The 26,128-nt window shown below is 39.7% G+C and overlaps 1 protein-coding gene across 1 annotated transcript in view; it reads right to left on the bottom strand.

The window, feature by feature from the left end:
* Positions 1-25,420, bottom strand: part of LOC149849181 (NAD(P)-linked oxidoreductase superfamily protein) — a 63,555-nt gene extending 38,135 nt beyond the window's left edge. Inside the window, exons 1-3 of the mRNA XM_089998871.1 lie at positions 24,979-25,420; positions 24,618-24,846; positions 14,040-14,339 (exon numbers count right to left, since the gene is read on the bottom strand). Coding sequence (XP_089854997.1) covers positions 14,040-14,339; positions 24,618-24,846; positions 24,979-25,163 — 714 coding nt within the window. The 5' untranslated portion in view covers positions 25,164-25,420. The remainder of the gene's footprint in view (positions 1-14,039; positions 14,340-24,617; positions 24,847-24,978) is intronic.
* Positions 25,421-26,128: the final 708 nt, after the last annotated feature.

Here is a 26,128-nt window from a genome sequence, read left to right as displayed (position 1 = left end):
TCATCACGTATCCCCAAAGCTTTTTTCCTTTGAGGTTGTGTAACGACCCCAACTCATACCCCTTGAAAATGCGAATTTTTGTTTTTTTTAAACCATTACAAAAGTCTTCCCAGAAACTCGAGGCCTTTACAGTTCCAGTCCCAATTAGATAAAACAACCAACCACAATAGAGCTTACAATTATCATCCATACCAAACCTTCATTGAATAATAAGTGATAAGTTTAGAGACAACTGCATAAATAAAGAATTTAGAGTGTAGTAACAACTAAATAAAACAAAAAGAAAATAAAAGAAGTGTCATGATGTTCATCTATGATCTGTCTAGCAAGTGCGTGACACCCGTGACTCTCAGAGAAGCCAGTCGCTTCACTGATCACCTGCGGCTGCAAAAAACCATAAAAAGAGGGGGTCAGAAATCCGAAGAATTCTTCGTACAGATCCTTCTAATGAAATAAATGAATATAAAGAACACAGATAAGATTTCATGCAATACTTCAAAGGAATACAATTATGACAATTACATAATTCAATTAAGCATTCATGCAACAGGAAACATTTATTAAGCATGAAGGAATATATACGCAATAGCAGGAATCATTGTTTAAGCAATACATCCATATGACATGTATTAGGAAATAATAATATGCATTCATCCACATTTAACAATTAAGAGAATAAGTACAATATGCATGATCTAATGCATAGCAAGAATATACATGATTTATGTGCAATGCATGGACACTTTATCATTAAAGTTTTTCTTTCCATATGCATGCCCTATTAAATACATATAATTTAAGTTCTTTTTAATTATCGTTGCCCACGGATACACCACACAGGTAAAATCTCCGAAGTCAAGTTAGGTTTTCATGGTAGTTTAACACACAAGTATTTTATTACTAGGTTCCAAACTTAGTCCTCGACCGAATCACTTTCGGAACATTAGACCTCCACATCTAATGTCGGGGACACTAGGGACACTCAACCCCACAAGTGTCACTTCTTTGGTATACCAAAACAACAGTTGTGTCGAACACACCACCCTCAGGTAAAGTGACAGACTCTCCCTAAAACGGTGGTCATGAGAAAGAACCTTAATATCGGGTTCAAGGGTCAAAGTAAAAGCACACGAAGTTTTTGTATCTCTGTGGTCCCCCAAAACCGAATCTCTAAGATTCTCATTCTTCCGATGGAAGATCCTAGAACTTATATTACACTGTTTTTATTCATTATCTTTTTATTAAAAACCAATTATTGAGTTTTGTAATTCAGCATGCAAAAGCAAAGGCAAAAGCTCGCATCTACCCCTGCAAGAACTATCACGGGACTCCCGCCCGTGGAAACACGTAGAACAGTGCAATATATAGTAAAATCAAAATGAATGTGATTTTTGCGATGCAATTAAAAGTAAATAAAGAGCAAACCAAAGCTCAAGGTTTTCCAAGTCTATAATGATTCATTTTGATCATCGATGTACCGTATGCAAAAATCATAACAATAAGCAATTTATGCAATGATACCAACATGATTCCAAATGCACATTCATTTATACCAATTTAACAATGTGCATGAGCTACCAGAGTCATATGCATGTGTTCACCTTCCATGTGAAATTAATTTCATAAAATCACTTAACACATGCATTCATTTATGATTCATAAGTACATAAGAACATTTATGCAGGATTGTACATGCCAAATACATATCGATTTTATGTAGGCACATGCACTTGAAACCAATTCATAAATGCACGATAATTAAACATGTTCCATAAATGTATGCACATGAAACTGTTCATTCATAACATATGTTAACATCCACACACATCAACATAACCCGGATCTAAAAATTGAATTTCAGGGCAACACATTCATATTATGTATGCACCTGTACCAAAACAAACTTTGCCATAACATGTTAACAGGCATGTATTCATATCTAACATGTCATATAGGAAATAAATCACATGCTTTCTAAATGCACATCCATATATGCAAACCTTTATCATGCGTATGAAACAAAAATATTCATTAGCATGTATTTACTTAATTCATGCGAAACTATATCAAGTGCATGTTTTCATTTAATGCATTCACCCATATCGAATGCATGTTTTTAATTCACATACTCACATCACATGCAAGCCTTCATTCATAAGTCTTTTTACACATGTGACTACTTGTGTAACTATATATATATATATATATATATATATATATAGCATGACCCAATAATTCAAATTGGTACATATTCACAGAATACCCATGTAGTAACATTGCCTTAGAATATTGATCACGCAAAACATGTTAATCATAAGCAGGTAAAAATTTGGAATCTACAACGGGCAGCACACAATACAAATAATGTATGTATTTGTTTTTTTTAAAAGAAATTTGCACCCAGCCGACCTAGTCGGCTGGGGTTTCAAAACAGACCCACAAGGCTACCCAGCCGAGCCACTCGGCTGGGCCCCAAGGGCTTAACAGGCCAGGCCAGCTGAATGAATTCAGCTGGGCCTATAGCCGGTCAAACTATGGCCAAACCAGGCCACACCCGCAGCCCAAGACTCTAGCAGACTCCCCAGCCGAGCTCACTCGGTTGGGCCCTGCTGCACAGTCCAAACATGCCAATATATATATATATATATATATATATATATATATATATATATATATATATATATATATATATATATATATATTAGCATAGGGTCCATAAGGAAAAAAATAAAAAAAAAAATCATTAGTAAACAAATTCATGCTATCAAACTTGTAGTACTCATGCATATCCAGATTTAAGGACCCCCTGTATTCACTTGGGGTGCATATGTGACTTCAAGTGTATGCATTAGGCATGATTAACACTAATATGCATGTACAGGTATACACACAACTCCAACAAGACTTATATGTAACATATGTGTTCCACTTGCATGTTTGCATATTATACTTAGATGACTTCATGCATTCAACATATGCATATTACATCTAGACGAATATATGCATGTCTACATATTCATATTTATATTTGAAAAGATAAAGAGAATCAAGAACCGATCCATGGGGATCGATTTTATCATAATGCCAACACATAACCAGCTATCTTTATCATAACATAAACTTTGTTTTTGCATAAAACTAAGCATGTACAGAATTTTATTTTCGTAAGAATGAAAGGAGTCAAAGGCAGATCCATGGGAATCGGTAATACCATAACACAACCACAATCACGAGTTATTTTATCATGAAATAAATTATGTTTTGACATATAAGAAACATACATAGAAATTTATTGTAAAAAGGGTGAAGGAAATCGAAAACGAGCCCATGAAAGAGGATCCATAGATCCTCTCTCATGTATTATAGAGTAGTGTGATCATCGCAAAATTTTTCCTCTTGTAATGTTCTCTCTCTTCCTTCTCTTTTACTTTTCAACCTCTATTTTCCTCCTTTTTTGAAGGGAGAAGAATAAAAGAAAGAAAAGAAGAGAGAAGAGAAAAGAATAGAGAGAAGAGGAACTCTTTTGCGAGGTCTCACTTGACCTTAATTTTGAAAATATTTGAGAAAATAACTCGCCTCCATTTTTGAAATATTTGCGGGAAAACTGGGAGACGGGATCCGCTCGTCGGTACGAGGTTCGACCGTTCCTGGCGCCTTTACCAGAGGTAATCGAACCAAGGGTCGAATTAATGCATTTTGCTTTGCTAAGAAATTATCTAGGAATCTATTCTAAGTCTAGATGCACAAAGAATCATGCTTGTGCAATGCAAGGATGTATGCTCTTTTTAAAAGATGTTTTGAAAATTTCCAAGTGCTTGATAATGGAGTGAAGAAATGGTTCTTGAATGATAGAATATAATTTAGAACTTGAGATAGATCAGAGAAGTTCTAAGCCTTTTAAGTAAATCAGAGTTGGAAGAATAAATGAGAAGGAATGACTTGAAGCTTTAAAATGAAGTTTCAAAGTCAGAAATGGACTTTGAATTCAAACTTTGAGTTTAGGAAATGAATACTTGAGATGGAATTGAATTTAGATTTTTGAAGTTTGGAGATTTAAAAGGGATCTGAGAAATCCAGATGGTATTTAAGAATAGAAATGGATTTAGGAGATTCAGATTAGATCCAAAAATGGATTTGAAGTCTAAAATTGGAATTGGATTCCGGATCCTAGACAGAATGGGATCCGAGATTTAGAAATCGAGATGGACTTGGGTTCTGGATCCTAAAATGGAGTGGATCTGAAGTCTGAGATCCAAATGTAGAATTGGGTTCTGGATCATAAGATGGATTAGGATCTGAAGTCTAAGATCCGAAGTAGAATTGGATTCTAGATCCTAGAATGGATTTGGATCTGAAGTCTAAGACCCAAACTAGAGTTTGGACCCTGGATCCTAAGATGGATTTGGATCTGAAGTCTGAGATCCAAAGTAAGATCGGATTCTAGATCCTAAAGGGGAATTGGAGTTGAAGCCTGAGATCCGATATGAATATTGAACCCTGGATCCTAGAATGGGTTTTGGATCTGAAATCTGAGATCCAAGATGAGATTGAATTTCTGGATCCTAGAATAGATTTTGGATCTGAAGTCTGAGATCCAATGTAGAATTGGACTCTGGATCCTAAGGGGGAATTGGATCTGAAGTCTGAGATCCGATGTGAATGTTGAATCCTGGATCCTAGAATGGGTTTTGGATCTGAATTTGAGGTCCAAAAAGTGGAGATTTGTACTTGGAAATCGGGATCCAAGTTGGATTTATGATCTGACTTTGGATTTGAATTTCAATTTTTTATTTTGAATATGAATTTCAAAGTCAATTTGGACTTCGGAGTTTGAATCTGGAATTTAGAAGATGAATCAAGATTTTCTAAGTTTGAATTGAATTTGGAAAAATGAATTTTAGAAATTGAATCTTGAATATACAAATGAATTTCAAAGTTAAATTGGACTTTGAATTTGAGATAGAATTTGGAATTTGAAATACAAGATGATTCTAAAGTTTTCAAAGTCAAATGAGACTTTGAAATTGAATTCTTGAATCTTTTTGAAAAATAGAGTTGAATTTGAATAGGTTTTGATCTGAGAAATGAAGGAAAGAACCACTTGGATTTATGAAAAAGGATTTGGAAAATATGATGCAATTCTATCCTAAATGATGAATGAAAAGAGTTTGAATTTAGATTTTGAAAAGTTATCTTATTCTTGAAATAAATTAAAATAAGATTGAAGATATAATAGATCTCTGACTATGGTCATTGAATGTATTATATAATAATTTATATTTAAATTCAAGAGAAGAATAAAATACATTTTGGTGCTTTTATAGAATTTAAAATGAAATGAACCCTCAATATACCCTGACTATGACCATTGGTATATATTTTGAGTTAATTTTAAGTTAAATTCTGATAAAAGAAGAAAATTTTTAAGGAAAATATGATGAATTTTGAAAGTGGATCCAGTGTTATTTTGTAAAAGATAAAAATGCTAAGTTTTGTCCACACCCTGACAATGGCCATTGATGTGGATCATCAACTTAGTATCAATTACCTCTTACGAAATGGTGCACGTGTCATTCGTGTTTCCCCATTGTGAGAATTTGAGAAATAAAAGAAAAATGCATGAAAACAAGTAATTCAATGACATTTACGATGCTCATTCATTCTACCTAGAGCAGGAAATGTAAATTTTCATTCAAATCTAGCTATTACAACATGTAGAATCAAATTTACAACTTCAAATGATAACTTTATCCACATATTTCCTGCAAAACAGGGTTAGCACTTGACAAAGATGATAAAAAAGTACAAGTGTTAATCATGTTTATAGAAGACATTTAGAAATGACGAGGAGGTTACAATGCACATGAACCTACTATCTAGAAATAATATAAGGTTGCATTACCAATCAAGACCCAAAACATATAATTATGATATCCCCTGCATGTGTTATGACATGTCGAACTTTGGAAAATGAGATAACTGGAAATGGGCTATAATGACATTTAAGGTGAATGGTAACCATCTAAGCTGGAAGTCTAAAGGTTGTGAGGTAATGCAGAGGGTAATGGTGCAGTGAGTGCTAAGAATGAAAATTATGTTGGGCAAATGATGTTACCAGCACAGTTGAGTGCTTTGAGTGCATTGGACAGCAATCACCACAGGTGATATGTTGTAGGCCTAAGGTATGAAAATGTTAGGGACAAGAAAAACCTAAAGAATCAAAATGCAAATTCATAATTGAAAAACAAAGGATCAGCAACACACAGACCTCCACAACATGCTAAAACCGAAGAGGATTTCCAAAATGAATTGTGGAAGAGAAGAAGACTGTAAAAAAAAAATAAAAATAACAAGGGTTGTTGTTAATGATATGGTGTTACTGTATATGAGAGATAATGAAATGGGAATACCAAAATGTGTATGGATATAAAGGTAATAATTTGTTTGTGGTAATTAGTGCAAATGTACAGCAGTGAGGTACGGCTATGAAGAAAGTGATACAGCAAATGGGCATACAGGTGGATATGTACTTGCAGGAGACTAGCAGGAAGATGATGTGTTGTATGGTGTCAACAAGGGTATAACCTAAAGGAGCACAAGGTGATAACACTCGTTAAACCGAAAATTCATCATGAAACTATGGTGCTGTTAGAACAGTCAACATGTGCAGGATGATATGCAGGTAAGATTATCTAACGAGTTTATCATACCTAGAATGGACGTGGTGATTGTAGATGAGATGAACCTGCTGACTGACTTCCTGGAAACCAATCAATTATCTGGATTTCAGAGATATCCATAATGTTCAGAAATTTTAGATATTCCTGAAACTGTTATCGATATATCAGTTGCAACCAGAAAGGATGATGACAATGTTGTGGTAAGGGAGGTAAAGTTTGTGGCTACAACAAGGTGGCTGAAAGGTGAGTTATAGGAGAATGTAGAGGTAAGGCCACAGAATTTTAAGCATGTATTGCAGATGAGCAGGGGAGTGGATGTGACTGTGATACACTATACATAGGAAAACGCGAGAGAAAGATCGCAATAAGTGGGGCTGTGTACGCGTAACAGTAGTGATTGCAGGAAGAAGCCTTAACGATTAATCCAATCTTCTGATAATGGTGTTTGATTTACAAATGTTTTATCAAGACATCTATCTACTACAGTATTTTGTCTAAAACCCACAGGTAATGCCTCAAAAGAGACCTCTTCAGGTCACCTAGCAAATTTTCATCACCTTCACTGATGGTAATGACAAAACAAAAAGAAAAAAAAATAAAAATAAAAATGCTAGAAGCTATCTGATAGAACCTGTTCTCCTATACATTCTAAAAAAAAAAGTGAATTACCTGAACCTAATGATCAAGAGATCTTTTTTTTTTAAACACCTAACCAAGAGAGGTAACACAGAAAAGTGAATACTGCTAAAGGTTATAGGGCAAAATAGGACTATTACTGTGAATGTACAGGAAAGGGGTGGTAAATATGAGGGAGGTGGCTGGTGTCCCTGTACCACGAGACTGCAACTGGTAATGAAAGCACCCCATCAAAAAGAGATATAGGTTGTCTACAGCTATGGGCAACACTGCAATAAAGATTTTTACAAAATAATCAAAGCAATCACCTGCAATCAGATCTTCCTTTATATCAAACTTAACATACATCGCATATGCCGACAATGACATATATATATGTCGATCATCTTTAGGGCCAAAACTACCAATTGTACTAACCACCACTGTATTCCTCAATGGAATGGCTATTGGAGATAAAGATCAGAATCGCTCATCAAGGAGATGGTCCGAGCTTGGCAAGCAATATTTGTATCCACATTATGAGGGAAAGGTCATTTTTGGATTTGTTCTCAGGTGCAGCGATGACAGGAGCTTCCTCCCTGATGGCGTCATTGATAACAGAGATGCAAAATCAACTCGACACAGGGAAGTTACCGTGGCAACCATTGATTACTCCCCAAAGCAAAAAAAATGTACAGAACCCCCACACGAATAGGGCAATGTTATGAAGGAAACATAACAGATAAAATAAAATGCGTTAGATACATTGAACCAATTGACAGAACAAATGTACAACCATAACAAAAGAAAAAAAAAATGCAGAGGCAAAAAGGAAATGTTGAACCATTTCTGCTAGAGCTGGACATCAAAACAAAACTGCAGAAGTAAAATGAAGCCTACCGATCAAAACATATGGCAAGATACAATATGTGTTATAATCTAAAAAAAAAAAAATTGAAGAACAGGGTCTAAGTATTTGTTAGAATTATGGTGGGTGCAGAGATTGGAACTGATGGGATTAACGATGCATGACAAATCTCGCAGGCACTCAAAACAGCAAAACATCAAAGGATAACTGATGGGTAAACCGAAATTCAGAAATGAAGGGGGGGTGATGCCGGCAAATATGTTGAAAAGAGGCTTCCAGAATTGCTGAATTTTCTGGTAATTACTCTGCCATCGACACTTTGAGGCAGTTCTCTCATCAATTGATGAGGATCACCTGACCGATTCCAGTGAGATATATGGGTAACAACACAGGTTTAAGAACATGAAGTTCCCTATGTTGACCACCTCAGCGAAACACCATGGTCCCACAAAATGGTTGGATCTGGAAGGTCTCCTCAGACTTGGCAACCGATATTTACTTTGACAACATAGAGCTCGTGAGGGCTCATACATTTGCATCCATTCTCCGATTTCAAAGGACTTTCTTAAGACTCTCTCAGGAGCAGAACAACAGTGGAGTTTTATAATCACTCCATGCTAATGTCGGATCAAAGGGGATTGTTGATGATCCCACCATTAATTCATAACAACAAAATGCAGTGACAGATCTACGGAACAAACAAAAAAAAATGCTCATCGACTAATGTCAAGACAATGAAAGGGGTATGAATCTATGGCTAGAACAGACTGGAAATCAAGAAAAAAAAATCAAAACAAGAACAGCAAAGGAGATCTAATTACAACGAAATGATGAACCGACCAAGTTCCAAATAAAAATAAAAATAAAAAAAGGGGTTAAAACAAGTGTTGGGATTTATAAATCCCATTCGTTATTGCACGAATATGACCCGATCTTGCCGTAAGCAACATCAGGGTCACAGGCGTGCTTTGTTTAAAGAAGATAATACCAGTAAAAGGACCCCAAAGTGAAGAAATCAAAATTATAATGGGAAATGAAGGGAGCTCTTACCTAGTTCCTGGAAATTTCTGCAACGAGATACACTCTTTTCCGTTGGTTGGAGAAAAGGGCAGATCAATATGCACAGAATGGGGAATGTTCAGAAGTCGATTGTTGTAGGGGCTTGATAGACTTCCTTCAGTGTGAGCGTGGCTCGAAAAGATGGATGCTGAGGAGGGAAACTTCCAGCCTGAAGATGGGCTGTATCGATGAAGAATGTATTGAAAAATTTTCGTTCTGAGGAAGAAACCGATGAAGTTGCTCGATGAAGAGGTGCTGACAATGGATGCTTGAAGTGAAAAACCGATCTCAATGAAAAATAATGGATGCCTCGATCATGGGTGAAGACCTCTTCTTAAAGAAGAGGTGGAAGGTTCGAGTGAAAAGCTCGTTGGAGATGGAAGGTGAAGAATGGGCAGGCTGTTGCAGATCGGACGGTGGTGAGAGAAGAAGAGGGAAGCGCGGGAGGAGTCCGTTGCAGCTTTTCCCTATTTCAAAAAGGTGGTTCCCCTTTTAAGAAATTTCTGAAAAAATGGTTAAGGAATGAGGTTTTTGGTAAAAATGGCTTCAAAAGCTTGAAAATCATTCGTTTTCCTTGTAGCTTTTCTCAAAAAAAAAAAAAATTTGTTTTTATGTTATTTTTCTATTTTTTGTAGTTTTAGAATAAAATCCTTAAGTTTTACGAGAAATCAAGGGTTAAAACTAATTTTTTTGTGTTTTTGCAAAAATATTTACAAAAGGAAATTTTTCTGAGAATTTAAAAGCTATTTTGAAAAAAAAAAATTCAGAAATGGGTTTGATCTGGATTTTGGCGAAATATGGATTTAAAGCACTGGGTTCGAACCCGAAATCGATTTTGAATGGATCAATATGGTTTTTAATCCAGAAAATCTGAAGAATGACCGAAATTTAGCTTTGAAATCGCTTTGATTTTCTCAGAGGATGGAATTAGGGGCAAAAGGGTCATTTTGAAAAACTTTGAAAAATTTGGGGTGTTCACAAGTAGACATATGGATCTACTCATTTTTTCATGGATTTTACGTCTAAATCTTGCATAGAATTGAACCGGCATTCAATTTCTCACTCATATTCAAAAGAGAAGACCCGTAACCGACGTGAGGGCGAGCATGCTCTGTTGCACCAGCTGCGGAAAAGGTAATCAATTAACCATTTGAAAAGAAACTGGAGGGGCGGGCGGACTCACCGGCGAGCCTGACCCAACCTACAAAAGCTACAGAGGGTGGCGAAGAACAACGGGGGACCCATCCCTTGCCGATCCGCAGGGAAGATAGAAGGCAGCAGGGGCTAAGTCCCCTGCCGACCTTCTGTTATCGCAAACAGGGGTAGTCACTTCAATGGGCTTACTCTCCCTCTTAGGGAGTCACCTCGCTTTAGCTTGCACAAGAGATGATGTCATTGAGATTTGAACATAGACTACTTGCCTAGCAGCTTAAGCTTCATCACACTATGCCAAACCGCTTTGGGTTTTGAACTTGCAATGTCCCAACACACTGTGACGTGCACTAGTTGCTCCTACCAGACAAGTGGAGCCCCCGTTGGTCCTACCAAAAAGGGGGATCCCTGTCGGCCGAAAAAGGGAGGCGGCATGGGCGTGCCCCTACCTGCTGAAATTACAGAAGCGACAGGGGGCGAGCCCCTGCCTGCCAAAAACAGAAGGACGACAGGGCCATCGCCCCTGCCTACTGGGATCCTAGAGGGGGTAGGGGCGTCCCCTACCTACTGAAACTCCACGAGGCGGCAGGGGGCGAGGCCCCTGCCTACCAGCAACAGAAAGGGAGAGAGAGAGATGGGGAGGGGAGGCAGGCGGTCGTCGGCCTCCTGCTGGCCTCCCGACGAACGAAGAGAGAGGGAGGAGGCGCGACAGGGGGGTCGTCGGCCTCCCGACACACGTAGAGGGAGAGGGGAGGCGCAACAGAGGGTCACCACCCTCCTGTCGGCCTCCCAGCGCACACAGAGAGAAGGGAGGAGGGTGCATACCTTTGAGGTTGCCGACGACGACGACAACAGCGATGATCGGAACAAGATGGAGGAGGCGGCATCGGCTCCCCCAAGAGGCGGCGGATGCGAGGTCTTCGGCGCTGGGGTTTGGTCGCACGCCGGGAGCGAGAGAGGAGGAGGGAGGCGCAGGCAATGGAAGCCCTCCCTCCCCTTGACGTACCTTTAATGGCGATCGGGGAGGAGCCCAACAGGGAAACCCCAAAGGGTTTCCTATTTCGCCGCGCGGAGAGGGAAATGCAGAGGCAGAAGGGAAGTGTGGCGCACAGGGGGAGAAGAAGGTTTAAAAGAAACCCTCACCCCCGATAACCCTAGCGGGTCCAGGTCGGATCCGGGTCCGACCCGGCTCTTAAATTTTTATTTTTTTTTTGGACAACGAGGGTTTTACAGGTTGTTCTCACATCATATAGTTTGTTCCATTTAATTTGAAGAAGTGGTCAATCTTGTAGTCATGAGACAGATAAAAATATATAGATTTGGAGAGCAAGCCACGAACACTTCATGGTCACCTCTACAACTCCAAGAGCACACTAACACTTGATGGTCACCTCCACAAGTCCAAGAGCTCTAATACCATGTAATGAAGTATGCAGAAAACAAATACAAAGTGAAAAGCACTACACAAGCACAAAGGGCAAATAAAGACTTCAAGAGTAAAAAAGAAGAGCACAATATAAAAATATAACCTTTATTGGACATAAAAATGCTTAAGAGAATCATTGAGAACAAGATAGGGGGTCATCCCCTATTTATACACAATGAAGAGCATTTGGCGCTATTGAGGAGCTCCCAATAGGGTCGTTGGGAGATCCCAACGGTCATAAAAGTGATTGTTGGGTAGCTCCCAACGACTCTATGGTCTTTTGACCATAAAGCCCATGCTCATTTTAATAAAAGAAAAACAAAAAAATTTGTTCCTAGTGAACAGTACCTATTACCATGTAGTGAAAAGACCAAAATGCCCTTGAAGGGCAATACAAATTACAATATATATATACTATGTCACAGGGACTCTGCCAACTAGGTGTCGCACCCGTGTCGACGCGGGTACGGGTGCGCATGCGGCACCTGGTGCGGTCAACCTAACCCTGGGTGCGGTCAACGCACCCAAGGTCATTTATGCCCAACTTTTGGACTTTATATATATATATATATATATATATATATATATATATATAAAAATTTTTATATTTTTTCCGCACCCCCGCACCCAAGTTTTTTGAAATTGCCACACCCGCACCCATGTGACATATATGTAACCTATTTTAACAAGTCAAAGATCTGAAAGCTGAGATCATATGATAATTTTCAGTTATTTCTTGTTTTTCTTAGTTAATTTCAGTTATCTCTTGCTAGGAGTAGACATCAAGTCAGGCCAAGCCGGCCCAATTGAGAGCCAGTTAAGGCCAAACAGGCCTGAAAAAAGTTTGGACTGGTGAGAGCCTGACCCGACAATTATTGGTTCGGGCTCAGTCCAAGATTTTTCGGGCTTGGGTACTAGGAGCTTGCCAAAGACCTGCCGATTATTTTTTATTTAACGAATCGGTTCAGGCACACAGGTCAATAATTGCCAGGCTTGCAAATGGTGGAGGGTCTCCTTTTATAGGTTTTGGAAAAGCCTTGCTTGTCCTATTTCATAGATATAGGACCAATCCTCATGTAGTTAACATTTTTAATTCTTTAATGCTTAAGTGAAAAAAGCTTTTGAATGTTCCTTTTCAAGGTAGAGAATGCATTTAGGAGAGAGAGAGAGAGAGAGAGAGAGATAACACATTAATAGTAAATGAATTCAATGCATGTATAGAGGGAAACTTTGGTTTCCTATGCAACATGCACAAAGTACTTTATGGGAGAATAATCACATATCAAAGAGGGATAAAGAGTGGAATGCCTCCATTGTTTATTAAAAGAGAGGAGTTTCCCATATGTGATAGTATTCATCACGGGTCAGGTTATGGGCTGGGGCTCAATTCTCACTCGTGTGCCCAACACGTTTTATAAAAATAATATAATATGTAAAATATATTTTTTAATTAAAATATTGGGTATAAAAGCCCAACTCGTGCTGATCATGATACCCAAGCCCGACCCAATAACTTATTCGTTCGGGCTCGGCCCAACCTTTATTGGGCTGGGTAGCCAAATGGCAGCTGAAGCTTGGCCCATGTCGGGCCAGGTACCCAAAAATCTGATGGGTACCCAGCCCATTGTCCACCCTTATCTCTTGCTTTCTTAGATAATTGTAGTCTATGGTATCATATGTGTGCCTAATCCATGGGTTTCATGAATTCCTTGATTCAGAAACTAATCAACTCACAGTTTTTTTTCCTTTAGGGGTGAAGTTCCAAAATATCAACCGAGAGAGTAAAAGCATCACAAAATAAAATAAATCATAGCGAATCCTTCACAATGATAGCTGGTTTCTGGCATTCCTTCCTAAGAAATGAACTAGCTTATCACGGATTTGGTTCAACTTGATACGAAAGCAACAAATATAACCAAAACAAAAGAAAACCAAAATACCAAAAACAGAAAATATGAACAATGTCTGAATGCTGCACAAGGATACAACATCCTGTGATGAAAACAACTAAAATTCATGACTAACACAGAGCTATGGGGGAAACCGGCCTATAAAATACAAGAGAACTTTTTTAAATCTCCATGAATGATTGGAGGGATTCAGGTGTTGGAGAAGAAAACATGAAACAGTCATGTCAAAATCCATAAAGTGTGGTCTAAATATTTCATGTAAGACAAGCCTGATGCACATTTTTAAATTTTAAGTCATATATGATATATCATAGCAGGAACTACCATACCTTCAGCTCTGGAGAAGCAGGATGCCACTCAGGTGGGCCATTCTCTGTGAGGAGCCCCATTGCAAAGGGAGAAGCAGTAATTACACCAACGCCTTTGCCCTTTAAATATGGGAGTAAATCTTCCATAGTAGTGTCATTAATGCTGTAATGACAATATGATAGAATCACATCAATCGAACCAGGTGGTACCCTGTCAAGAACATAAGTGAAAACCTCTAAAGGGAGGCCAGTGATTCCAATAAACCGTGCCTTTCCAGCTTCTTTGAGCTTTATAAGGGCAGGAATAGTCTCGCTAACAATCTGTTGGAACACAAAAGAAATGTGACTTACATTTTAGGTTTAAGAAAAAACAATACGTTGTTCATAGATTGCACTTTCATGGATAGTTTTTCAAGTAGGAAAAAACAAGAGCATGTGTCCCTTTCCAATCCGGATGTTCTCTTTTATCTAGCTCAGTTTTAGAATATAGGCTATTTGTTGTATATATATATGGCAAGAGATTTTTTTGGAAGTTTAGAATGTACTGGTTACTGCTATTTATGTAATCTGCATCAAAGTTTATGTTAATTTGTAATTAACCCAGTTAGTGTTTTGTATAATAAAACCTCAATATGCAGTTTCCCATATAGAGATTCCATTGGGGCTAGGGCTTCTCACAAAAACCTCTTCTCCTAGGGCATGTTTGCAATGCCCTCTGATTCTTGGATTTTCTCAAAACCCTGTGATTCTAAATTACAATCACAACACTTTCTCAAGGCTAGTGAAACATGAGAAAAGTACAAGTTGTGATTGTGATTGCCAACCGTGATTGTTTTTTTTTTTTTTAATATTGTGAAAGTTGGTCACAAGATTCACCTTGTGACCAACAATCACAGCTTCTACTTGCTCAGCTGTGAGTGTTCAGGCCCACCTGTTACCAAGCAAACATGCACTTAGTCTCTCTCTAACTCGCCAATTGTGAATTTGGTCACCTTATCTTCTTGTTTTCTGTCATTATTTGTAATTATGTAAGGGCAAAAGTGTCACTTGATCTATACTCCTGCTGTCTTGTTAGATCAAAAGCACTAGGCTCGTTAAAACTATATCAGAGATAGAGGTTGAATCTGAGAGTTGCTGCTTAATGAAACATCTTTCAATCAGTTTATAAGTTTGTGATCATGCAAAATGATGGATCCTGGAGCTTCTAGTTAAAAGAAATCAAGAAAAATGGGTCAATGTGCTGCCACCAATCGTTTTTGAGCAATCTTATAAAACCCACTAGTTTGACTCAGTGACTAGAGTCACACACACGTGTATAGTCTATCTATATGCACATAGAATATATAGGTTTATGTAATTGTCAATAGTATGCATACATGTGCAACTATATATATATATATAGATATAGATATAGATATAGATATAGATATATATAGATAGATAGATAGATAGATAGATAGATAGATAGACACACACACGTAATTATATACATATTCGAATATATGTAAAAGTTATCATGATCAGTTCAGTCACTAAGTTAACCCGGCCAAGTCCTGAGTCAATGCTTGCTCAGTCAATTCCAAAGTCACTTGGTTATGAAACAATGTGGTCGAGGAGTTTTTCATGCCTGAGCAGATATCAAGGCGGGTATCAATATTGTCTGCTGTTGGTAAAACAAAATATTTAAAGAGTTATGCAAGTGATGAATGGTTTTTCTTAGGCCTGGCTTTTGAGTACTTTATTTTTCTCTTATTTTCTGCCACTGTGAGGTTTATGTATGTTTTGCTGCAAGTTCCATGTTGTGGGATCGATAACCGATTGTATCTGTTCGTGTGGTTATCACTTGATCTCAGTTTTTGATGTTGAGAAGTGTAATATGCTAATGTATCATGTGTATTACTATTTGTATCTGCTCTTTTCTGCTACCCTCTCAATGTTGTACATGTATTATTTCATGACGGGTATTTTTGTATTTGGATAGGAGGTTAGAGGGTCAACAATTTTTGTCTTGTAGTGTAACCAGAAAGGGGGTCGTCCCTTTTATGTAGCTTAGCTCTTCATTCTCAAGCTAATGAAATTACTTTTTACTTCTCGCTTCGATGTATCGACTTGTGAAACCATAATGCTCCTTTGATTCTTGAATATGGCGAGTTATATCGTGTTTTTGTTGTGCTTTTGGGTGACGGTAACTATATTGGGTTATATAGAGGATGTTGGATTTCGTGTTCAGCTAATTAGTTTGTGTAGCACCTGTTGGAAACTGATTTTGGTTGAATATATACAAATTTTTGGAGCATGATGGTGGTGATTTCGTTAAAATCACTTAATCTTGTGTGTTTATGGTATGTTTTGCCTCTTGTGATCGACACTTGAATATTTTGATAGTTCTTTGTATAGTGGTGCTACTTTCTTCTCGCATATTTGGCATCATTTCTGCTTTTTTGGTGCATTTGTGCAGCTTGTGATTGTAGTTTAGTGGTTGGGGGTGACAATGGACAAGGAGAATATTTAGATTAACCCTGATAAATATGATGGGACGAACTTCGCATAATGGGCAGAGATTAAGCAAATTGTTATTAAGGGGTATGGATATATTGGGTTCTTGGATGATACCAAATCCAAGCCCAAGCAAGGAGATGACAACTATGACACAAATATTGTAGATTGGGGGAGAGAATACCAAAGTGAATTTTTGGGCTCTATGGAGCATAATATTTCAGTGAATATTATGAAATATGAAAATGCCAAGAATGCATGGGTATATTTGAAACATGTCTATGAGCAATTTAATGGACAAAGAGATACCAATTAGAGCAGGAGATGAAGTCCTTGAGGCAGGGAAATGAGTCCATTTGGGACTTTTATGCTCATTTTCAGCAGGCATCAGATGCCTTGATCTCTATGACGGCCATTTCAAAGTGTGATAAATGTAGTGAATGTGTGGAATGTAAGAATCGGGATGTAGAGGCTTGTGACTAGAAGCAGGTGATAGATTTTCTCATGGTTCTGCATCCTAAATTTGATAGTGTACGCAACAATATCCTGCATTGATCCTTTCTTTGCCAGAGACTAGGGCATATCTCCAGCTCTAGGTTGCAATACTTAGTGACTTTGGAATGTTTAGGAGATTTGAGGTTTGTTATTTCTGATTGTGTACAGAATTACAAAAGTTGTAGATTAACAAAGGGTCATGCTTTGCCATTTGATTAGAGAGAGAGAGAAAGAGAACTAGAGAATTCATTTGATCTTGTACACTCGAATGTACGGGGATCATCTTTTGTCTTGTCTAAGGGTGGTTCATCATAATTCGTTACCTTTATAAATAATTTTATTTACTTGGGCTTACTTCATAAGAAATATAAATGAACTATTTGACATTTTCAAGAAATTTTGTGTTATGATTGAAAATCAATTCTGGACTGCAATTAAAGCTATTCGTACTGACTCTGGTACAGAGTATGTTAATGGCATGTTTGAAAGTTTCTTGCAATGGCATGTTTGAAAGTTTCTTGCAGGACAAAGGAATTGAACATCAAAGTCTTATCCTTACACTCCCGAACAAAATGGCATGGCAAAAAGGAAGAACAGACATATTTTAGAGACCATTGGGGCACTACTTTCTTATAGGAATGTACTTAAAGAGTATTGGGCAAATGCAGTTGGCAATATATCAGATCAATCTATGCCATCAAGTGTTTTTAAAGGTATATCTCTATTGCAAAAGTTATATGGATTTGTGCTTAATTATAACACGTTGAAGGTCTTAGGGTGTACTTGCTTTGTTTTGTTCCCTAGTAGATACAAAAATAAGCTTTTTCCACGTTATGTAAAGTGTTGCTTTTTGGGATTCTCTCTTGGGCAAAAAAGATATAAGTGTTATGAAACAGAGGAGAAGCACGTATGGATTTCTAGGCACATAATTTTTCATGAAGATGCACCTTATTTCAGTAAACTTGAACCTAATGTTACGTTATTAATGGAACCACAGTGAATTTGGGTTTGAACATAGGTCTGGGTTAGGTCGGGCAGGTCAAAACAGGGTCATGTTCAAAACAGGTTATGTTTGGGTGTGACAGGGTTTAGGAAAAAGATGGTTTTTCCTAATTAGCTGCACATAAATGGCTGATTTTTTAGGTGGAGCTTCTAGACAAGTGAGGGAAGACTATGTAAAAGTTGCAGAGCCAAACGCGTTCAGGATTGGGAGAAATGGGTTCGGGATCAGGGAATTCGGAATAGGTGACAAGGCTGGGCTGGACAGGGTTTTAGGCCTGGCTGGTTCGAGTAGAAAATTAATATCTCACTACTGGGGTATGATCTGAGACTGTTTTTTAGAGGGTAGCTTGGGGACACGCAGGAGCAGCTAGGGCTAAAATTTGAGGGTTAGATCAGGATGGGTTAGGGAGATCTGACTCAGGGAAGTTGGGTCGAATTCTGCAGTTCATGCAGAATAGGTTGGGTTTTGGAACCGGTTTGAGTATAAAGATTGCAAACGTGGGTTTGGGCTGAAGCCAAGGATGGTCTGGCATTACCAGGACTCAGAGGGGATCTTAGGAAGGTCTGCTACAGGTCTGATGGAGCAGATGGTTGTTTGAATGTCGGTTGGTGCAGTAGAGGTTCAGCCACAATCGAACTCGGGTCCACCTTCCACTTGACTTGGGCCAAGTACCAAGAGGCAAATCCTAAGAGGGTTTGAACTTGATGCAGAGAGGGTGCAGCATGAGAGAGGGCCTAGGGGCTAAGGATAGAGAGAGAGAGAAGGTAGAGAAGAGGGAGACGATTTTGAAAGAAAGGAGAGAGGCAAAGTTCAATTCTATTTCTTTGATACTCAAAAGCATAATACAAGGGGTATATATAAGTTGTAGATAAGGTATTTACACCTCTCCACAAGTTTCTAACACAATTTAAAAGATACTAAAAAATAGAAGAAGACTATTTGACCATACCTTAAAACTAGAGAACAACTCTCCAGTCCTTACCCAATAATAGGTAAGACCTTGTTGACTTAGCCAAAATTAGGGATACCAATTCCCAACTCCTCTTTACTTCTCACATCCACCAAGGCTCCTCCCAAGGGAGGGGGTTGACCTCCCTAGTGAGCCCTACATAGTTGGTTGGTCCTTGATTGCCTCTCGGATTTGGGTCTGTCCAAACAGGTCCAATTTCTTCTTGCCTGTCTCGTCCAACACCGAATTGGATTAGAGTCCCAAATTCTAAAAGAAGTAATGCCCCATAACAAATGTCGTACATAGCTAAGGATGCTGCAAATGCTGATGTGGGTGGGTCACAATGCAGGATGAAACTTGGATCTGAATCTGCAAGGAATGGGTTCTCATCAATTGCTTGGACCTCAGAGCTTAGATTCGGGTCTTCGACATTTGGCTTCGTAGTAATGCTTGGATCCACCCAAACCCCTTGGTATATTGCATATGGATCTGATTACGCCATACTTAAATCCATTTGGGCAACTGAGTACGGGTCAGGGCATTCAACAATGGGATCCGCTTTGCTTAATAGGGTCAATGGATCTGGAACCGGGTCATCTAGAATTTGAATTGTATCATCTCCTATTCCTTGAGAATTGCTTAGTCCACTAGGCAAGGTATTGCTACGAAGGTTGTCATCCATATCTAATGTTGGTGCGATCCTTTGCAGCATTTGGCAAACTGTCTTCCAACCTTGAGCACCACTCAACATCCATGTTGCGGATCTGACTACAAGTCAAGCAACAAAGGTAGGCAGCACTAGCCAGCGCACACAGCCGCAAACTCGCAGCATGGGCAGCCTCAACGCATGGCAGGATAGCCGCCGCACGAGCAGCGTCGGCGCACAGGGGGAGCATTCGACTAGCCAGACTGAGCACATGCGCAGTACAAGTGCGACAGCAGTAGGGACAATGGAGGTTGGCGCGGTTTCAACTGACAGGATAAGAGTGCCAACCATAGGGTTTGATACATGGGCCGCCCAAGACTTGGCGCCATTTCAGTAAGAGTGACCTATAAATACTGTAAATTTTGTAATAAGTTGATTATGTAATCTTTTGAATTGTGGAATGAAATCATTTTCCTTTTGGCTCCATTTGGAGATCGGCCTCAATTGAGGATCGTCACTCATGTGGATCATTCGTGATTGACTTGAGAGATTTCTTCTTATCTTCCTATGTACTTCTATCTCTTCTCTTCAATCTGTCGCATGATCTCCAGATACGCAGTCTAGCGTTGCAGAATACTGGAACCTCCCTCCAGCCAAGCGATGTTGTTACAGCTGCATCTGTTCGGCTGTAGAGGACTATATCACCCGCAAGAGGGTGCAACACAGGGAGTGATCTCTGCATAGCTTTAGACGCTTCAAAGAGTGAAATCCACTCTTGATCGTCTTGTTCTAGCATCCAGATGAGTGCATCCTCAAATTAGCATTATTTGCTTAATGCTTGAACATTAATCTTTTTGCAAACTCTTCTAATCCCTTACAGCTAGCTTTTAACCGATTAGCTCAAGCTAAACCGGGAATCGCCTGAAGTATCTTGCACGATAGTTGGCTCGCGCGCTTCTGTTGATCGCCAGTTGTTCGTGCTGCAACACATCTCGCGTACATCTGTGTTCGCATCGTCGTTACCTCATGTGCTTGCCTGCACGTCGACATCGCCTTTTGTGCCTACGTGCGCTGACTTCAAGCACCTGTGTGCACTACACTTCAAACGCCTGCACGCGTTCACTGAGGAAGCGCCTGCGTGCACGAGCGATTTCCTGCACCTGCATGCGTGAGCGAGTGACAGTGCACCGGAGTGCGTGTGCATCGTGTGACGCCTGTGTGCTTCTACTCCGTTTAGCGCCTATGTGTGCCAAAGTGGATTGCACCTGCATGCGTACAAAGACGATTGTGTCTGTGTGCACCGTGAGGTAGCAAAGCGATGTGTGATCCTCGGGAGCTGCACAACAATTGGTATCAAAGAAGCATGTCGCCGAAGGTGACTCCGTTGAAGGAAGGGGTCCTCGATCAACTGCAACAGCATATGGATAAGTGAATGGATGAAGCCTCAGCTCGAACAAATTCCCTAGAAGGTAAGATAGACCATGTGGATGGTCGGATGACCGACATCGAATCGCAACTGGTCACATTGCAACAGCAGATCAGAGCAATGTTTGCCGACTTTAAACCTAAATCTGTTATGTTGCATTTTCTGCTTGGCATTTGTGTGTTGAGCAGTTTGATGGTGTCAGTTTTTGGTGGTTTATTTTTTCACAGGGCGGCTATGAGTTTGAATGGATTTATTCAAGTATCAGATAAAGGTAGAGAACTTCTTGTAGCGACATGATATAACGAAAAGATGGGTGAAGGTGAGAAAAAAGATGATAACATTTATATCTATTAAGCTCAACTCAACTAACTATATTGTTCAGGCTTTCGCAATGAAATAAGACAATATCAGAACTACAGTTTAAAATAGAAACCCAAATGATAAAGATAAGGAGAATGTAATGAAAAAAATTGAATAAGGCCTTGAAAGGATATGAAGAGAGTATGGAATAATAGAGAGAGATGCAAGAGCCTAAATCTTGTTTTTTTTGAAAGGCAAGCTGGGATTAGGCAGACCCCCACCAGTTATTATTCAACGTATCACTGAGGTTTTGAACCTGCAACGTCCCACCACAGGGAGACATGCACTGACAGCTCCTACCAAGCAAGCGGAGCCTCTGTTGATACAAGAGCTTAAATCTTGGTTAATAGGCAGAGTCAAAGTTTTCTAATTTGAACAAACCTGGTCAAGTTCAAGAGAGCAAGAAATACATCACACAACCAAACTGTTTTGGCTCATAACTTTCATATTCAGGAGAAGATTAAGGCAACTAAATAAGAAGACGGGCATTCCCAAATATTATGCAGTAAACCTGCCTCTCTTGAACCCATATGGAGCCCATGATACATATTTGACATATGTCACGTAGATATGGATGCAAGAAACAGGATACGATGAGCATATACTTGATACAACATGACAATTTTCAAAAATTAGGACATGAAGACATTGCCATACACACACACATAGATGCATATAATAATTCTTAACCTAAAGCAGCAACACATGAATATATTGTCAAGTACAAACTCTTGAATAACAATTCTAAACCAACCATAATTAAAAACATCAAATAATACAGCTAAGTTGAAATTGAAATGCAATGCAATTGACAAATTTTAAAAGGAAAAAGATGCAAGTGATACAGAATAAGTCATCAAGATCATAAAAGGAAATATATAAAGTTATATGACACATTGTTGACTATGTCTGAAACCTGTTTAATTGTGTCCATGAAATGTCCTGGTGTGTTCAAATATCATGTCATGTCCACACGGGATACGGAAGCTAAGTGAAGTGTCGATGAAACATAGGACCAATAAAACTAAGTGAAGTGTCTGTGCAACATAGGAACCATTTCTTCAATTCCTTAATGGGATTAAACATGGTAAATCATCTCTCCTTTATAGACCCACTGTGCCAGCTATTTATAGAGTACTAACAAAGCTCTGCCTAGACAAAATAAAAAAACAAGAATACAATAATGACAAACTGGGAAAGGTTCAGGAGATTCAGTTGTGGTGGTTGCAAAGCCTGGAGCTACAACTAAATCTACTTCTAGAGTTCCGCCTTTTAAAGGAAACATAGGACCATCTGGTTGACGTGTATTATATCATTATTGCGAAGTGGGACGCAAGAAATAAAATTGTTCGAAGAAGAAGACAGTTGGAGGCATAGTTGCACTAGTTTCACTGGGATGTAATCATGTTGGCACGAGTTCATCCTCTTATGCATCTTCAAAATAATTTGGCTCTATTGGTTCTAGCAGCATTCATTCACATAGATTGCTGAAATACTTCAGTTACAATATTCGCTTTAGATCCCATCTAATACTCTCCTGCCCTAGTCTTAGATTAAGCCTTGTCATTCTCCTCTAGGTACATTTCCTTGGTGCTTGATTCAGGAGTGTCTTTCATATAAGCTCTGATATGATTGCATTTCTGAGCCTTGTAAAACATGCTTCTGCTGGTGATGGAACCTTATTAGAAGTTAAACATGGCAATTTGAAAACTGATTCCACAAATTTAAAAGTCTTTAATGTTCCAAAATTAACCCTAAATTGTTATTTTTGTTACAGATATCTGATTTTGGATGTAACGTCATTTTTTTCAACTTTGGTTAATGGGTGGTAGAATCACCAGTTAGGAAGGTAGAATAGAGCAGTGTATACTCTGTATGGTTGAAGCCTATATCAGATGACATTTGGACTTGCCCTTGCAACACGTTTCAACTTTCCTTGACTTGAACATATGTCAATTTACTTCATTTGTTTCTTAGTACCAATGGAATTGTACATCATAGAGCATATCCCAACACTCCACAACAAAAGGAAGTGACTGAAAGAAAGCATGAACATATCATTGAAACAACCCTTCATAGTATGCAATGGTAAAAGTGTCATTTGGGTTATCCTTCTGTTGTACTGAATATTATATTCCCAGCAATTGACATCCTAGCTTGCTAAAAACATGTAAAGACACATCAGTACAGTATGCATATGGAAAACAAAGAGGTTTTTTAAATTAACTTTCAACAGTTATTACTTGTAAAGCTCAATCAGTTTTTAACTTTCAACAGATATTACTTGTAAAGCTCAGTGAGTTTCTGATCAAGCTTTTTATTTAGGTCTCTATATGATTCAATCTGCAATTTGGCTTATCCTTAGTTTACTATTTTTTGACAAATAAGGATCATGGGTTGCCAAGTTTAACAAATGTTACCAAATGACAATGCAGTACAGCTTATATCCCATTCACGGTACTATTTCATTCCCCCTATTGAAGTTTTGTTGTCTCATAGTTAAGCTGCTGGAGAGGGGAACTTTTCCTAAACATTTGTAAATAAATGGCTTTCAAGCAATTTAAAACAGGCACTAAAATTATTCAATGCACATCTCAAATCACTCTTCACCTATAACAGTAAGTTCATCAAGCCATCTCACCCTTCAGCCCAATTTTTTGGTGAAATAAACATTTCCCATCAACTCTCAAGAAATTAGGCTTCAAAACCTTCAAACATGTGTTCTTTAACTTGCACTTTTCCCTTACTGTGAACCGACTGACCAATACGATCAAGTTTGCATTGCACTGTTCTCAACTGTCATCTTGACTGTTTTTAGCAAAATAAGTGAACCAAGTCATTCATGGATGACCTGTACTTGGGCTTTAAAATTTTCAGTCAGATCACAAATCGACCTGCATTTAAAAAAATTGGTTAACCCACATTACCAAGCTTGACATCCGATTTTCCTACGGTAATATTGCTGTTGTCGGAACTCAGACATCAAGCCTAGAGATCTTTCCTACAAATATTCCAGACTCGCAGTAGCCAACTATTCTCACAAGAAGGTTGGATTACACCAGAATTATTCCAAACCACAAAAATAAGACCGTCGAAGCAAATAATGATATCTAAAACACGCAAACTTCACAGAGGAAAGCAATGGAAGAAGAAGAATGGAACAAATTGGCATCGTTCAGGCGAGCAGGTAATGAATGAAATAACTAGAAAAATCAATGAAAAACCTGATCAAGGGACCCAAATTCGATGTCATGGCAATGCAGGATATCCACGTAGTCGAGATTAAGCCGACCCAAGCTCTCGTCGATGCTTCGCGTGACCCTCTCTGCGCTAAAATCGAAACCCTCAACGTAACGCCCGCACTTGGTCGAGACCACGAAGCTTTCCCTCGGAACTTGGAGGGCCCGAAGAGCTTTGCCCAAAACTTTCTCCGATAGGGTTCCCCCATAATATCTGGAGATGTCAATGCTGAATGAATGAAACCCTCCCCTCGACCGAAATTCCAAACAAAACGCAACAGAAGACGAAGAAGAAAGGAGTTAAGGCCTAAAACTGTATGAGAGAGAGAGAGAGCGGGGGTCGTACGGCGAAGTGTCGAAGAAATTGATGCCCAGACGGAAGGCCTCGAGAACGGAGTCGATGGCGTCCTGCTCGGAGACGGTGCCGAAGACGCCGCCGAGAGGGGACGCCCCGAACCCTAAGGCACTCACCTTCAGGCCGGTGTTGCCCAGGGCTCGGAGCTCCAACACTCCTCCCCACGGCGACGCCATCCTTCCCCAGCACCCACACAGGAGAGAGGGAGGGAGGAAGGGAGGGACCACTGGCAGGCGAGTGAGTGAAGATGAGTGGAGCGAAGCCTCACCAGGCGAAACCCGCCAACAGCATTCTATCTCTGCCGCTGGAACGTTGTGGAAGACTGTACGATGCACGCCCCGAGTATGATACTAGGATGCATACGATCCAGGTTCGAGCTGATTTTGGGATGGCTCAGCTCGAGAAGAAAAAGTGGCTGTTCGAGCTCGAGCCGCTTGAACAGTTGAGAGAAACATAAGTGATGAGATTTGAACCCAAATCACTTTCTAAAGAGACTAAAGATTCACCCACTACCGCAACACTGCCTTTAGTGTTCAAGAAACTTCAATACATATATCAACTCTAATTTCTTTATATAACTAACCGGGTTTATCGGACCTACCTGAGTTGGACTATCTGTTCAAGCTCGGCTTAGGGATGGGAGTGGACCGGGGGAAAGCGGGGCCCCGCCCCGCCTCGCCCCGTTTGGACCGGGGATGGAGGGTATGAAACGGGGATGGAGGCGGGGACGAAGGTTAAAATCCATCCCCGTCTGGGGGTGGAGGCGGGGATGGACTGGCACGTTCCCCCGCCCCGCCCCGCCCCATCCCCGCCCCGCCCCGCCCCGCCCCGCCCCATCCCCGCCCCGCCCCATCCCCGCCCCCGGCCCATCCCCGTCCCGGCCCCGCCCCGCCCCCAACCCTTTATATTTTTCTACATGTTTACTAACCCTAACTCCCTTCCCTAATTTCCTAACCCTGGAGCCGCCGAGCCGGGTCGTCGCCTCTTCCCCTTCCCCATCCGCATTATCATTGGAGCTGGGCCGTCGCCGACCACCGTTGGCCGACGCCGACCACCGTTTGCCGACACGATCTATCCCTCCTTCCATGGCTGATGCATTGTTTGACATCTTCTGAGATCTTAAAAACAACTTTTGACATGG

This window comes from Nuphar pumila, chromosome 1 (assembly GCF_984573655.1).
Source record: "Nuphar pumila chromosome 1, dmNupPumi1.hap1.1, whole genome shotgun sequence".
Taxonomy (NCBI): Eukaryota; Viridiplantae; Streptophyta; class Magnoliopsida; order Nymphaeales; family Nymphaeaceae; genus Nuphar; species Nuphar pumila.
The sequence above is the reverse complement of the archived record's forward strand: the minus strand, read 5'-3'. Positions and strand labels throughout refer to the sequence as shown.